This window comes from Scardinius erythrophthalmus (genome assembly GCF_964197995.2).
Source record: "Scardinius erythrophthalmus genome assembly, chromosome: 14".
NCBI lineage: Eukaryota > Metazoa > Chordata > Actinopteri > Cypriniformes > Leuciscidae > Scardinius > Scardinius erythrophthalmus.
In genome coordinates, this window is record NC_138234.1 from 26,331,222 (window position 1) to 26,346,026 (window position 14,805).

General features: G+C 35.6%; 1 protein-coding gene across 1 annotated transcript; it reads left to right on the forward strand.

Moving 5' to 3' along the window:
* Positions 1 to 76: 76 nt before the first annotated feature.
* Positions 77 to 9,637, forward strand: LOC308702192 (afadin- and alpha-actinin-binding protein-like; the record flags this gene model as incomplete). Its single annotated transcript, XM_081384861.1, has 12 exons — positions 77 to 281; positions 4,682 to 4,828; positions 4,971 to 5,174; positions 6,618 to 6,728; positions 6,811 to 6,946; positions 7,111 to 7,186; positions 7,291 to 7,468; positions 7,832 to 8,001; positions 8,831 to 8,936; positions 9,134 to 9,307; positions 9,393 to 9,504; positions 9,576 to 9,637. The coding sequence occupies exons 2-12, from the start codon at positions 4,706 to 4,708 to the stop codon at positions 9,635 to 9,637; spliced, it is 1,452 nt and encodes a 483-aa protein (XP_081240987.1). The 5' UTR covers positions 77 to 281; positions 4,682 to 4,705.
* Positions 9,638 to 14,805: the final 5,168 nt, after the last annotated feature.

Consider the following 14,805-nt stretch of genomic DNA (forward strand, 5'->3'; position numbering starts at 1 on the left):
CTGCATTGACTGCGACGAAGTCTATTGGTCGATATTCCGCAGGGGGCATGAGTTACAGCCAATGACACGCCCTCGTATTCGTTGCATGGCAACGGGTTTGCTTGTGACTGTTTTCGTTCAAGGTTGAGCCTGAGCAGAACGCGCCTGCATCAATGTAACTACGTGCCACAATAAGACAGTTCATTATGCAAACTTCCCGGGAAAATGTATCAGTCTGTGCAAATGTCGGGAAATGAAGCTGACAAGCCTCACGAGTGCTTTTGAATGGCAAAAGATACGCGGTAAGTCCTCGTTTGTTTACCATCTGTATGTTATTCCTAAATAGTAAAGATGTAAATATCGCTTTTATGTCTCATTATCATCATGTAATTTTGAGTAAATTCAGCGTCCTAATGCAGAAATCCTTCTTCTCACCTTAACCTACTTTAGACCTGATAGAGGTGTTGCCTACTACATGTTCATGTACACACACACACACACACACACACACACACACACACACACACACACACACACACACACACACACACATCTATCTATCTATCTATCTATCTATCTATCTATCTATCTATCTATCTATCTATCTATCTATCTATCTATATATATATATATATATATATATATATATATATATATATATATATATATGGATGTTTTTTAGATTTACATAGCCAAGTTTTTTAGCAATTTTGTGTTTTCCATGCATGGAAGAGTAAAATGTTATATTTTAAAATATTGGAAATTGCTATAGTGATTTTTAATCACTATTATATAATTGGTTATAAATGCTCTTTATGAGTGCAATTTCTTTAAAATGAGGACTAGAAAAGGGGGTGGAATCTTGTAGATGGAAAAAGTCGTTGTTTGGTCATTTAAAGTTATAATTTACTTAACCCTTAATCGCTGTTAAAAAAGGACAACATTTAGGCTGTTTGGGGTCATTTTGACCCCAAACTTTTAAAGAGCAATTGCATAAGGAAATATACATTTTTTATATGGAAAACTATATATCATTTTTTTTATTTACTTCTCAACTATACATTTATGCTGTGTTTTTGTGGAAATTTTGAAGTTTTTTACCTAGTTACTGCACAATTACATAACTAGGCCATAAATTGGCTCATGAAAAATGATTTTTTAAAGAAAAAATCACTTAAATGATGATCTTAATTAAATCTAAATAGTTTTTGGACATTGCTCTATGTGTTAGAGATAGAATACTGACATCTGCTGGTTTGTGGAAAAACTTTAGAAATTATAATTAAAGAAAGAAAGTGCAATGACCACATATATCCAATAGAGGGCCATAGAGACTCATTCATTTTCACTTTATTGTTTGTGATGCTTCAACTTCTCCTCACAACTTTGATATATATATTTTGTGAATATTTCTTTAAACATTTTGAAATACATAAAAAATCTGTATTTTTGTCAGAGTTAGAATTTGTTGTTGTTTTCTGATATATTTTGAATTATCTGCTTTTGCAAATTATTATACATACATTTGCAGAACCATTACAAGTCACCACTATGACATGACTGTGGTGTGTGTGTGTGTGTGTGTGTGTGTGTGTGTGTGTGTGTGTGTGTGTGTGTGTGTGTGTGTGTGTGTGTGAACAAGCTTGTTCCATGTTGCATATGTGACATTTTTCAGATTTATGCCAGTTTAGTTGATTTTATTTGCCAATTTCTATAAAAATGCTCTCTGTTGCAGTGACATAGATGTGTGTTTGTGTGTGTGTGTGTGTATGAGATAGAAAGTTCGTTCCACTTTGGGTTTATGCTCTAGGACCAGACCTTGATTTAAATGTAATTTTTTTTTAGATTTATGCCAGTTTTGTTTATTTTATTTGCCAATTTCTATAAAAATGCTCTCTGTTGCAGGGACATACACGTGTGTGTTTGTGTGTGTTTGTGTGTGTGTGTGTATGAGATAGAAAGTTTGTTCCACTTTGGGTTTATGCTCTAGGACCAGACCTTGATTTAAATGTAATTTTTTTTTAGATTTATGCCAGTTTTATTTATTTTATTTGCCAATTTCTATAAAAATGCTCTCTGTTGCAGTGACATACATGTGTGTGTTTGTGTGTGTTTGTGTGTGTTGTTGTGTGTGTGTGTATGAGATAGAAAGTTTGTTCCACTTTGGGTTTATGCTCTAGGACCAGACCTTGATTTAAATGTACATTTTTTTAGATTTATGCCAGTTTTGTTTATTTTATTTACCAATTTCTGTAAAAATGCTCTCTGTTGCAAACACATACATTTGTGTGTTTGTTTATGTGTTTGTGTGTGTCTGTGTGTGTGTGTGTATGAGATAGAAAGTTCGTTCTACTTTTTATTTATGCTCTAGGACCAGACCTTGGTTTATATGTATAAATTTTCAGATTTATAATGGATTTAATTTTATTTTTTTGACAAACAAAATAAAAAAAAGTCATTTTTTTCATTTTCCCATTCATTTTCAATGTGGGGTCATTTTGACCCCAAACAGCTTAAACGGTAAATTTTTTTTTACACACCTTTAGAACAACCAAATCAAGCCCAGTTTTTTTGTGCATGTTTAGATAGGTTATTTAGGAAAAGTCCCAGAGTTTCATGCCTCTGATATGAAGGTAACATTTTTAAAAAATGAAAGAAAAGTCCATTGGGGTCATAATGACCCCAAACAGCGATTAAGGGTTAAAAATGACAATTTTATTATTTATACTCACATTGTTCTAGACTTTTAAATGGAGAATTTTGCAGAATCTTACTCAGTTCTTTTCCACAACAGTTCATAGTAACCATGTCTGTGGAGCTCTTTAAAAAACTCGCGTTATATTCCAAATACCATATTATAGGCTATGTCTGTGAGGAAAAGACTGAACTTTAAGTAGCTTTAATATGATGCTTTTCAATGGATCACTTCACATTGGATGTCACCTTCATTGGTTCTCACATTCTTTGTAACTATGTTTACACGACAACCATGTACTAAAAACAACTGTCACTCAAAACGTTCCCGTTCACACTGATCTGCAAAAATGACTAAAAAGGCTGTATTATGCTGACAGGCCTGTAGTCGGCGATGTCACTTTGTCAAGAAACACCCTGTGAACACGTAATACGCATGCACATGACGTGACCGTTTTCACAAGTTCACGTTTTTGTTGTTTACATGGAGAAGGTAAAGGCATCATTTTCAAAACCTTGCACTTTGTAACCCGTTTTCAAAAGTTTGTGTTTTCAGGCCCCCAAACCGCTGTTGTCATCCAAATGAACGGCCAAAACACATAAAAGGTTTTCAGTTGTCGGTGCCGTGGAAACATACCCTATGTTATGACCTTAAACCTGACTTCTGACTATATCATACAGTATTTTACTTGGTGGATGGGAAAGTTTTTAATTCTTAACCTAAATTTCAGTCTAACTCTGTTCTTTAGAAAAATCTATCGCTAAACTTCATAATTCATACTTTGAATATGGTGCATGAGTCATAGTTTATATCTAGAGTGTTTTCATTTAGTTTTTTCTCCATTTTTGAGCTAGGCAAATGTGGTAACAGAGATGCGTTCACGCCATGCTGTAATTACCATAGTAATTCTGATCTGTGAAAAGCCTTCACGTGCTTGTAGAACTTGTAATTAAAATCTTAAAAATGCTGCCTTCGGAGGACGCATTGCAAGGTAGGAAGGCATCGAGGAATGTCCGAATTCAACTTTAGCTTCCTGTCTCCTGAGATCCCTTCATCTGATCGATTTTTGAAGGCAGCATACAGTAGATGTATCCTTCGCTGCCTTTGATATCCCACAATCCTGTGCTTTCCATTCAGTGACAGTTAAAAAATAAAGATGGTGTCTGAAATTTGCTGTTGGTGGTCAGTTTGTGTGTAAATATGTTTTTTACCAACGTTTTCCACTTTTGAAGTAATTTCTAGCTTAAATATTCGCTTAGTTATCACCAGACCTCGCTTTATTTTGCTGTAGATCATTAAACCGTTACGCTGCCTCAGAAGTCTGTCCGAAATCAGTTTCGTGAGGGGCCTTCCTGCACAAACACTGCCTGCAAAGTCATTGCCTGATAGGGCAGTGAGGCAACAAGTCAAATGCCTAAGGTTTTGGACGCAGCCAACACTTAAAGTCACAATTTTCTGAGAGTTACGACTTGTACTATGTGACTGCTGTACCACTGCAGATGTAAGGTGTGTACGACTTGAAGCGGCACTGGGCAGACCGATCGTTTTTTGACATCAAAGTACCGTGAGAGTAATTCGAAAGCATACAGAGCTCTTTATTTATGGTAATTATGACATGGCTTGAATGCAGCACATACAGGTTTTGGAATGACCAAGGCAAGTAAATAATGACAATGGGCGAAATATTCCTTTAAATCAGTTGCATTTGGCATATCAAGTCATTACTTAGAACATAGTTGATATTAGTAACAGAGATTTCACATCCGTGCTCCAGATAACCAAAGTCTTGTGGGAAAAGGGAAAGATTAGGCGACTCAAAATACTGTGGAAAGTTATTTTAAGGACAGGTTCTCCTCCTAACCTCATTTAGAGCAGTATTCACATTCACTTGTTGTAACCGTAACAGCATGCACAAGTAATCTTGTGAGAAATCTTTACACTTATTAGTGCGTTTTTTTTTTAATTGTGGATTATTTTATGTATGTGTCTGTTCTTGTTCTTTTCCAGAACTTATATGCATTATTGACTAGAATGTCTCCTTCAAGACTCTACACAGCATCTGTGATGCCTCCTCTGCCTTTAAGTTCTTTCAGTGTCTCAAGCAACTTCTGCACGGAAGAGAATATCTCTGAGTGCATTCTGTACATCAATCAGGTAGGTGCTCTTATATTTGTCTGCAGCTTGTCTTGTGGGTTCGAAGAAGAAGAATCTAGACAAGAACAAACTTGAATCTCGTATTATAAATGGACTCGCGTGGCAATGGCATGAGTACATTTGCCACTCTTTACATTCACAGGAGTTGTCATCCCTGTGCTTTCCGCCAATTTTCCGTAACTCAGACGGCATTCGTGATCTGGATGCTGTGGTTGCCCTAAACAACATACATGACTTGCTTCAGCTACACCGTCGAGGTGTTGGAATGATGGAGGAGCTGGAGGTGGAGCAGCTCAAGTCCAGCAGCGACCTCCACTACCAACACCTCACCAACTCCAGACTAAAGGTTTGGCTTTGTTACAACATACAAACAAATTAATCATTTTTTTTATGGAAGCTTGTTTTTGCCATGGAATAAAACATTTTTTTAAAGATAATTGCAACTTTTTATCTCACAATGTTTTTCTATCACAATTAGGAGTTATGAATTATAGGATATAAACTCACAGTTGCGAGAAATTAAAGGGGGGGTGAAACTGAGTTTCAGTCAATCTCATGTTAATCTTGAGTACCTATAAAGTAGTACTGCATCCTTCATATCTCCAAAAAGTCTTTAGTTTTATTATATTTATAAAAGAAAGATAGGCTGTACCGAGTCTTTCCGGAAAAAAACGAGCGGCTGGAGGCGTGCTGTGTGGGCGGAGCTAAAGAATCATGAGTACTGTTCACTGTTTACTTGCTGTGCTTACGCGCCGATAGCTAACAACACACAGACATTTGAAGCAGTTTTACTCACCGCCTGCGGTCCCAACGCACGATCGTGAACCTTTATCGTTGGGACTGCTCCATCCTTAAGCATTAGACGATCTGCAAATCCGGCAAATACTCCCCTAAAGCCGAGCACAGCGCTTTGATGGGCGTACTGCTTTCGCTTTCTCGCTCTGGTCTACGGGTGCGCGCGCGCGCCCTTCCGGGAGAAGTACACTTAGGACCCGTATAAGGAAATTCCGCCCCATCTGACGTCACACATGCCCATACTCGAAAAAAACTTTCTGAAACTTGTGACAAACCGGAAGGAGTATTTTTGCCACAGAAATACTCCTTCAAACGTACAACTTTATTTTTGAAACTTTGTCCATGTTTAGCATGGGAATCCAACTCTTTAACAGTGTAAAAAACTCAGTATGCATGAAATAGCATTTCACCCCCCCCCCTTTAAGCTTTTTGTTCTGCAATTCCGAGTTTATATCTCACAATTCTGACTACTTTCGTTTTCTATAAACTCGCAATTCTGAGAAAAACATCTGAATTGTGAGATATAAACTCGTAATTGATTAATAATTTCTTCATAATTTCTCGCAACTGCGAGTTTATATCCCATAATTTATAACTCGCAATAGAAAAAAATTGTGAGATAGAAAATTGTAATTATCTTTTCAATTTTGCAAATTATCTCAAAATTCAGACTTTTTTTCTCACAATTCAGACTTTTTTCTTTAAAAAAAAGTCACAATCTCAGACTTTAAACTTGCAATTATGGTATAAACGTGCAATTCTGACTTTTTCCTCAGAAGTGTGATATAAACTTGCAATCGCGAGTTATAAAATCTGAATTGTGAGATACAAATTTGCAATTCTGAGAAAAAAGTCAGAATTGCAAGTTTGTATCACGCAAGAATTGTGAGAAGTCGCAATTACATTTTTTTTATTTTTTATTCAGCAGAAACAAGATTCCATAGTTTTTCCAGTAAAACTAAAAAACAACAAAAAACATTTCACTGTTTTGTAGGACCAGCTTGATCTTTCAAAAAAGGAAAACATGCGCTTGCACGAGAGAGAGCGTCAGCTGGAAACAAATATAAAGACTTTGCAAAATTGCCTAAAAGATGCAAAAGAAGAGGTATGAAAAGTTTTTTTTTTTTTTGGTTCTACAGCGGTGGTGATCCTCAGTCTTTTGTCAAAACAGATATGGTCTTTAATAGGTGCAAAGGCTACAGGGTATCATTGCAAGCCGTGCCACACAATACAACCATGACATCAAAAGAAGAGAAAGGGAGCACAACAGAGTAAAGGAGCGCCTCAATCAACTACTCATTGCCAAAAAGGAAAATAAACAAGGTAATATGTATTACTTGTATATCAACCAATAATATTACTGTATATATAGTGTATATTTTTAATAATAGATACATTATTAGGAAGGCCAAGGCTGCATTTATTCGATCAAAAACAGTAATATTGTGAAATATTATTACAATTACTGTACTACTGTACTCTGTCAGGAATGGAAGTTTTGAATTATGTTGGAAGGTCGGACGGGAGGAGATGTCTTTGGAAAACTGGAAAAACTGAATCCAGGTAAAATACATAATCTTTTTTTTTTTTTTTTTTTTTGCAGTTTTAATTGTTCCCCTTCAGTATAATATCATATAAAAAACATTCTTTTTGTTTTGTTTTTTCAGACATGAGGGAGAGATGTACAAAACTCTTCTCAATGAATTTGATAACCGTCAGAGGGAGCTAATGATGGAGAACATAGAGCTGAAGAAAGTGCTTCAACAAATGAAACGAGAAATGGTGGTGGTTTTGAATTCAAAGACATGCCAAAAGGAAGAGAAACAAAGCAATAATATGGATCAGGTTTGACTGTCATGTCCATTACAACCATTTTACACTAAAGACTTTTATGTTTTATGTGCTTGCTGTATAAGTGTTATTTTTATTTTAAAGATGAAGAGTTGATCTCTCAAACGGTTTGCACTTTATAGCACATCTTTTTGTTGCCTCTGTTGAAGTATAATAAACAAACAGTTGGAGCGCCTCTGTCCTATTCGTTGTGTACAGATTTAGATTTTTTTCTTCTTTTTGATTTATGCACCCAGTAAGTGTTGTGACATTGGACTGTCCATATACATTGACACCATTTCTTTCACCATATTTTTAAGCTATTGAAATTTTTAACCAACAACAACAAAAAAAAGAATGATTTTGGTCGTATTTCAGTTGACTCTGCAGACAAATTCAGATGACGAGGAACCTTTGAAAGGACCTCCTGAGATGTCCTGTGATCACGCTCGGGAGAAACTGACCAACAGCATTCGTCAGCAGTGGAGGAAACTCAAACATCATGTTGAGAGACTGGACAGCCAAGGTAGAGGATTAGAATTAAGGCTGTGTTTACACTTGGCAGGTTTGGTTAGATTAAAACGAACTCTGGTGCGATTGCTCTCCTAGAGCAGTTCATTTGAATAAGCATGAACTTTGCCAACTGAACCCTGGTGCTATGTATCCTTGCAGCAGATCTTCATTTTTGTGCAAGGGAGGAATTTCTACCACTGTTTTGACTCCTTTACACATTTTATAAACTCTTTTTAGAGTTTTATAAGTTCTCGGCTGGTAAAAGTACCATCATTTGTACGCACATACAACGAGCGCATTTAGTCCAGCACACAGCATTGTTTTGGATGTTCGGTAAAGTCTGTCGCAAAATATACATCATAAAAGCTGTTATTTGTTTTGTTTCATGTTTAGTAGTAAAAATGGGTCTAAAGGGCAGTTCACACCAAAAACGATAACTACAAACTCTTTTAATGCTCAATCTCATAAAAAAGAATGGATTCTGATTGGTGGCAATGTTTTTATCGTTCTGAAAATTATTCCAACAATACCAAACTGAACGATATTGAAGAGTGGACTCTGCTTTTCTTTTACTGTATGTTTAGAATGATTTTTAGAACTATATCTTTATCATTTTCATTATAGTTACAGTATAGCCTCAAATGTTTTGGTCCGGACCATAAGAACCAAGAGAACTGAACTACAAGTGCAAAACACACCCTAAGTCTCACCTTTTTGTTCATCACCGCCTTTTCTGATTTATTTATTTTGTGGCTTTATCAGCCAATACACACGACTTAGACACACAAAGCTACTGTAAAATAAATATACAGATGCTGTTATTATATTTTGCTATGCAACATCAATGGTGCAAGCTGGAGACAGTGAAGAGATGATCGCCAGACAACTCCATGAAGAGGAGATAGAGAGGCTCAAACAAGAAATTCAGCAGTGCAAAGAGTTTATTCAGACTCAACAACAACTTCTGCAAGTAAGTAGAAACACAGTAAAAAAATCCATTCCAATTTGAAGCTTGTGACATATAAACACGACCATCAACCCGATCACTTTATTTAGCGTTCAGATTCATTAAGATGTCTATTTAAATATAGCTATTAATGCTTAAAATTACAAGTAAACACAGCTGCTTTCCTAGACCAGCAATGTTTTTTTTTTTTTTTTTTACAGCAACAGCTCAACACACCCTGTGATGAGGAGACTGCAGCTGTTCTGAATGATTCCTACATGCTGGAAGAGAAGGAACGTTTGAAAGAAGAGTGGAGAGTGTTTGAAGAACAGAGGAAAAACTTTGAAATGGAAAGGAGAAATTTCACGGAGGCTGCCATCAGATTGGGCCATGAGGTTCTGACCTGTGACCGGTTTTTATGGACTTCTGAATTCAGTTCTTAATTCATCTTAATTTTACCACATTGTTCTCTTCTTTCAGAGGAAGTCTTTTGAGGACGATCGTGCAACGTGGCTCAAACATCAGTTTCTGAACATAACATTTGCAGACCAGATGAAACCACAAAGTCGCACGACGGAAGAATTTTCAAAGCGTGAGTGATTATTTTTACTAGTTTAATTTCTCTTTTAAATAAAACTTGAAATTTGTTTTCTGATTTTGCAGACTCCGCTCATGAGGAGAAACTCATTTCAATTTCTGGAAAAGTCAGTAAATCTCATCTTTAGTCTGTCCACCTATGGAACCACTTGCAGATGGAGCTACATTTTCTTCCAACGACAGAGGAGAGATACTCAGAGCCAACATGAATGAGTTTGAATATGATTAAAGTCCACCAATATCTTCATGAAGAATTTACAACAACCAGACATGAATATTTAACAGAATTGTGTCAATTTTGGATAAGATTGTCAGAGACTTAAGCCTGCTGATTCTTACAAGCCTCTGAATTGTGTACGTTTTGAAAAAATAAGTTGTTTTAAATATGACCATGTTGACTTTTTCATTTAGAAAATCCATATAGAATTTTATTCATATTGTGTTTTGCTAGTAGAAATTAATTGTATTAGTTATAGTTTTTTATGGTTTACTTCTAGGTACTTGGATAATCTTATGCATAATTTTAAACAGTGTTGTTACAAGTGTTTTTTTTTTTTACACTTTTTTTTGTTGTTAATGAATATGGCGTAAAGTCCCTTCAATCTAAGTTGTAAGGAAAAGCATTTGTCTTAATATCTAGATCAAATAGTTTATATGTTCATTGTATTTATTGTGCATTTGCATTTAAACGTACATTTTTATTTATTTTATCTTTTAGACTTTTTATAGTTAATCAGTGCACCACCATTATTGTTTACATCTCCAAAACCACAAAGTTTTGATTTCCTGTTTCATATGGATAAAGTGCTTAATATATCTGTATCTGTGCTTTATATACTAACATACTAACAAATAGGGACTGATCCTAAAATTAATGTATTTTAGATATAAAACGGGCTAATAAGGAATAAGCTTTGTTTATATAAAATGGCAAACTGGAATAATACTGTAGACAGTGTTTCATAATGCTTTAATATTTATTCAAATAAAGAAAGTAACTTGTGTAAAAACGTGGAATAATTACAAATTCATAGTCTACAAAAGTGGTCCGCACCTCCTGTTGTCTCAATGCAATGGAAAATGTTAAAAAATAAATAAAACATTTTACGTTTTGAAGCATTGAAATCTAACTTGTCCGTTGGGATGTAAACTTACTTTTGGTTAAATGTTTTTTACATTTTATGTTTTCATTTTCAAAATGAAAGGATTACGTTATACCTTTCCTTTGATGCAAAGGATTCCTTCGAATCGAATTACGGTTGGCGCAAAACTTGTTCACATGGAGTCACAACGAGTATTGATAATGGCGCGAAGGAGTCTAGACTAGAGTTTCGGATTTTTTGGTATCCATTAAAATAAAAATTTCCAATAACATGACGTTCCGTGTTAAGGTAAACGTGGGTTACGATTTCAGAGAGAGAGCTCTCATAGGTCTGTAAAAATTAGTCATGTCTATAATTGACAGTTTTTTTTAAATATCTTATGCTTACACACTAAAAGTGGTACTTGACTCCCAACCATTCAATCATACCTAATCTTCAGACCAAGTCTGCGTAACTGCAAGAACATTATCTGCTTTACACTCGGTTTGCAATTGTAAAACAAACTTTTTGCAAAACACTAAAACACTAAACACAGTTCTTCAAATCTAACAGCTCTTTTGAAAATCTGCCATTTAAATGACACACTATCATATACATATCCTATTATATACACCCAATAATAATTTGAAAACACTTAGGCTATGTAATTTGTTCACTTAGAAATCAAAATGTAATGTTTTGAGAAACAATAAATAATACATTTTTCACTTTTGAATTTCTGTTCATTTTGTAAATATATACTGAATATACAAGTCGCCTAATGTATGTAGGTTTTTACACATTTAATATAGCCTAGTTATGTAGTTTGATGTAGGCTATAATCATTTGATGGTTTGTGTGTAGAGTTACTATGCAAAGAAAATTGTAAGCAATAAAATAAAAATAAAAAACTGATATGTGGTAATCTGAGAACTGTCCTCCATCTTGAAAGTGGTTATTCTTGACATACAGTATTATTTCTGTTCTTGCCATTGTGGTAGATTTTTTCTCTAAACCTAACTATCTGGGGTGTCTCCAAATGGACACCCAACTCTGTACCTGGGTCTCGTCTCCTGGCGACGTCCCCACTTGGGTACCTGATACCTGAGTCTCATCTCTTGGCGACGTCCTCACGTGGGTATCTCACCTAGTCTAACTACCTGGGTCTCGTCTCCAAATCGACGTCCCCACTTGGGTAGATTTTTCCCTAAACTCAGTATTAACTTGTTCCCCTAAACTAACTTACTTCCTAAACTAGCTTCCTGCACAGGAATAAATTGACAAACAGACCTGCAAATGTCCTTTAAATGCTTTAATCACGGCCAGGAGATCTTCCCGAGCAGTTCTCAGGGAATCTCTCCCAAGAAGCAAGGCCGGAGGATCTCAGACAAATTCCGTTGAGAATCCCACCGAAAAATACATATACAACAGTTTTTATAGTATAATAGAGGTATGGCATAAATTTCATGCTGCATTACATAATTTCCCTACTATTTGATTGGTTCTTCATATGCAAACCCCTCTGTTACTAGGTAAAGCAAACTTTGATCTTGTGATTACTTATCACAAGGTTTTAATGATGACTTAATTTGTTCTAACAGACTGTCTAGTTTCACTTACCAAAACTATGTTATTTTTACCCATAGACACATACATTCAAAGTCACAAGTTTTTCCACAAAGAGTTTGGAAACATTAAAAGCATATGAATGTTGTTCCTGCAAGAAAAACAAATGTTAGTTGATTAATTATAGTTAATTAATTAAAATTCATTCACACCACCTCTCGATAAATTATTTTTTAATCGACTTGATCATTCATGATGACTTTTGCAAGGTTACGAAGCTCAAAGTCCACTCCAAATGGAGATATTTTATTTAACAGAATTCACTTTCCAAGAACTACAACGAATGGCTCGTTTGGACCAGAGCCATAGAGAGAAAGAGTTGCGACATTCCTACAGACCTCTGTTGTAAAAAATGGCGGCGCTTTTAACCGCCTACTTCCGGGAATTGAAGATCGGATTAGTTCCAAACACTGTCATTTGGGCGTTGGACCCCATTAACTTACATTGCTGCGTGTCGAGTTGTTCCAGAGGTAAGTTGCTGAAATATCGACCTCTTTTGAATTGTCAACTGTCTATATTGTATCAGAGGCCCTTTGCGATGCTTATACTGGTCTTCATTTGTACATGCACAGCGTAAATATTTATATTTTATGTTGGTTGTTTCAACCAATTTTCAAGCACTGCCTGCTAGCTAGTTAGCTAGCGCGACTTTGTCAGCTGTGACAGTAAGAGTTTGTTAATGAATCGCTGCCACCTTTATAGCAACTTTTATTTTATTTAATTTTTTGGGATGTACTAACTTTTCATTATGTTTTGTTGTCTTGAGTGAAGTGGCTTATGAGAACAATGCTGGACCTCTAGGATTGTTATGGCCATCAACCTTCATTTGTATCAGCCATGCTTAATTGATGTCTCAATAGCTGTAACAGAAGTTACAAGTGTTTTGTTAGTTAATTGCTTAAGTTACTTGGATTGAGTTACAGCTACCCTTACTCTTAGCCTACTCTGTACACTAACCCAGAGCCATAGAGAAAAATCTTCACTCTGCACTTACCTATAGACCCAAACATAAAAGTGTAAATTCGTTTTTAATCTGTTATAGTTTTGATAATGTGTATGGCTTAATCTTAAAATTATATTCTTAGTCTTAACATGATCATGTTTCACGTTGTGGTGCTGGGGGTGCCCACTTTCATCAGAAGAAGTTAGCTAGCTTCTAAGCGAATTCTGAACGGACCACCACGGCAGACCTCTTTGCGTGATCATGAAGGTAGGCTAATGGCTGAATCGGAATTTATAAGCAAAATCACGGGAATCAATAGCCTAATACAGCCCAGTTGTGCTAAAATAAATATCATGAGACGTCCATCAGCAGATGAATGATATGGAAAAGTTAAGTTAGAGCCGCTAAAGCCAGTGCTACTACCCATGCGAACATGAACACTAAGCTTTTCCCTCCAAAAATATAGCCTAAAACTTATCTCCAAATGCAAAACTGACATTAACAAAATGCAATAATTCAATAACAGCTGAAAAAGTACTTGGGTGTGTGTTTTATTTTATATTTACCATTCAATAATGCAATCGCTGCTGTCTGTCCCATAGAAGAACATGATAGCCAGCGTATGTTTTGGAACTATTGGGGCTTACATGAACCACGTGACAGCCATAGCGGCGACATCAAAGAGTGTCGCAACTCTTTCTCTCTATGGCTCTGGTTTGGACTACAGCGAGTTTTTTTTCCGGAACTTGTGAAGTCACAGCCCAACTAGCCAAAAGTCGTCTATTAGATGTTGGATAGACGTAAATCTTCAACGTCTAATTACGGTGCACTGAAGGTTGAAAATGAAAATTGAAAAGACGTCAAATTTGTCCGACTTTTCAACATTGAAAACAGGTCAATCTTCAACGTTTACTCGATGCCTATTGACAATTGTCAATTCTCAAGTCCCAACACATTAACATGCCAAATAACATTTTAGATTAACATATGAATGAAACAAAGCTTTAAGAGAGAATAGCTTTATTATACTTAAACAGCACATTTTAAATAAAATATAGTGCAATAAAACATTTTTCACAGATTTCACATTCCAAAAGCACATTCCAAGAGTCAACACAAAACACAACTCAGAAAATTGACACTACAAATGTTCACACTTTGTGACCTCCACCTCCAGCTCTCCCAGGAGCATGTTCAAGTGTCTCAGCCATAGCAGCCCTGATTTCAACTTCTGTGGCAGTTTTACTCCACTTCATTACTGCAGCTGCAAAAGAAAATATAATATAATATAATATAATATAATATAATATAATTTGCCGTATGGCAAAATTGTGTCAGTTAGGCAAGCTAGCTAGCTAGCTGAGGTAAGCGCAAGTTTAGAAATAGCCTAAACAAAGCTTAAATTAATTAATCTGGCTATCTACGATGTAACATAACTAAAAAATAAATCACAAACAGTTAAACCTTAATGGCTTATTAATATCCGCATTTTGGGAATTTCACATAGCTAGCTAACTGTCCATCGGTGTGGTGTGTACACTCGTGGTAGCTAGCCGCATAATGTCTAGCTAGTACGTTTACAATAAAAAAAAAGTCAGGTTTGGTTGAAATAAGGTAAACGTTTATAATGTTACACTTATTTTGC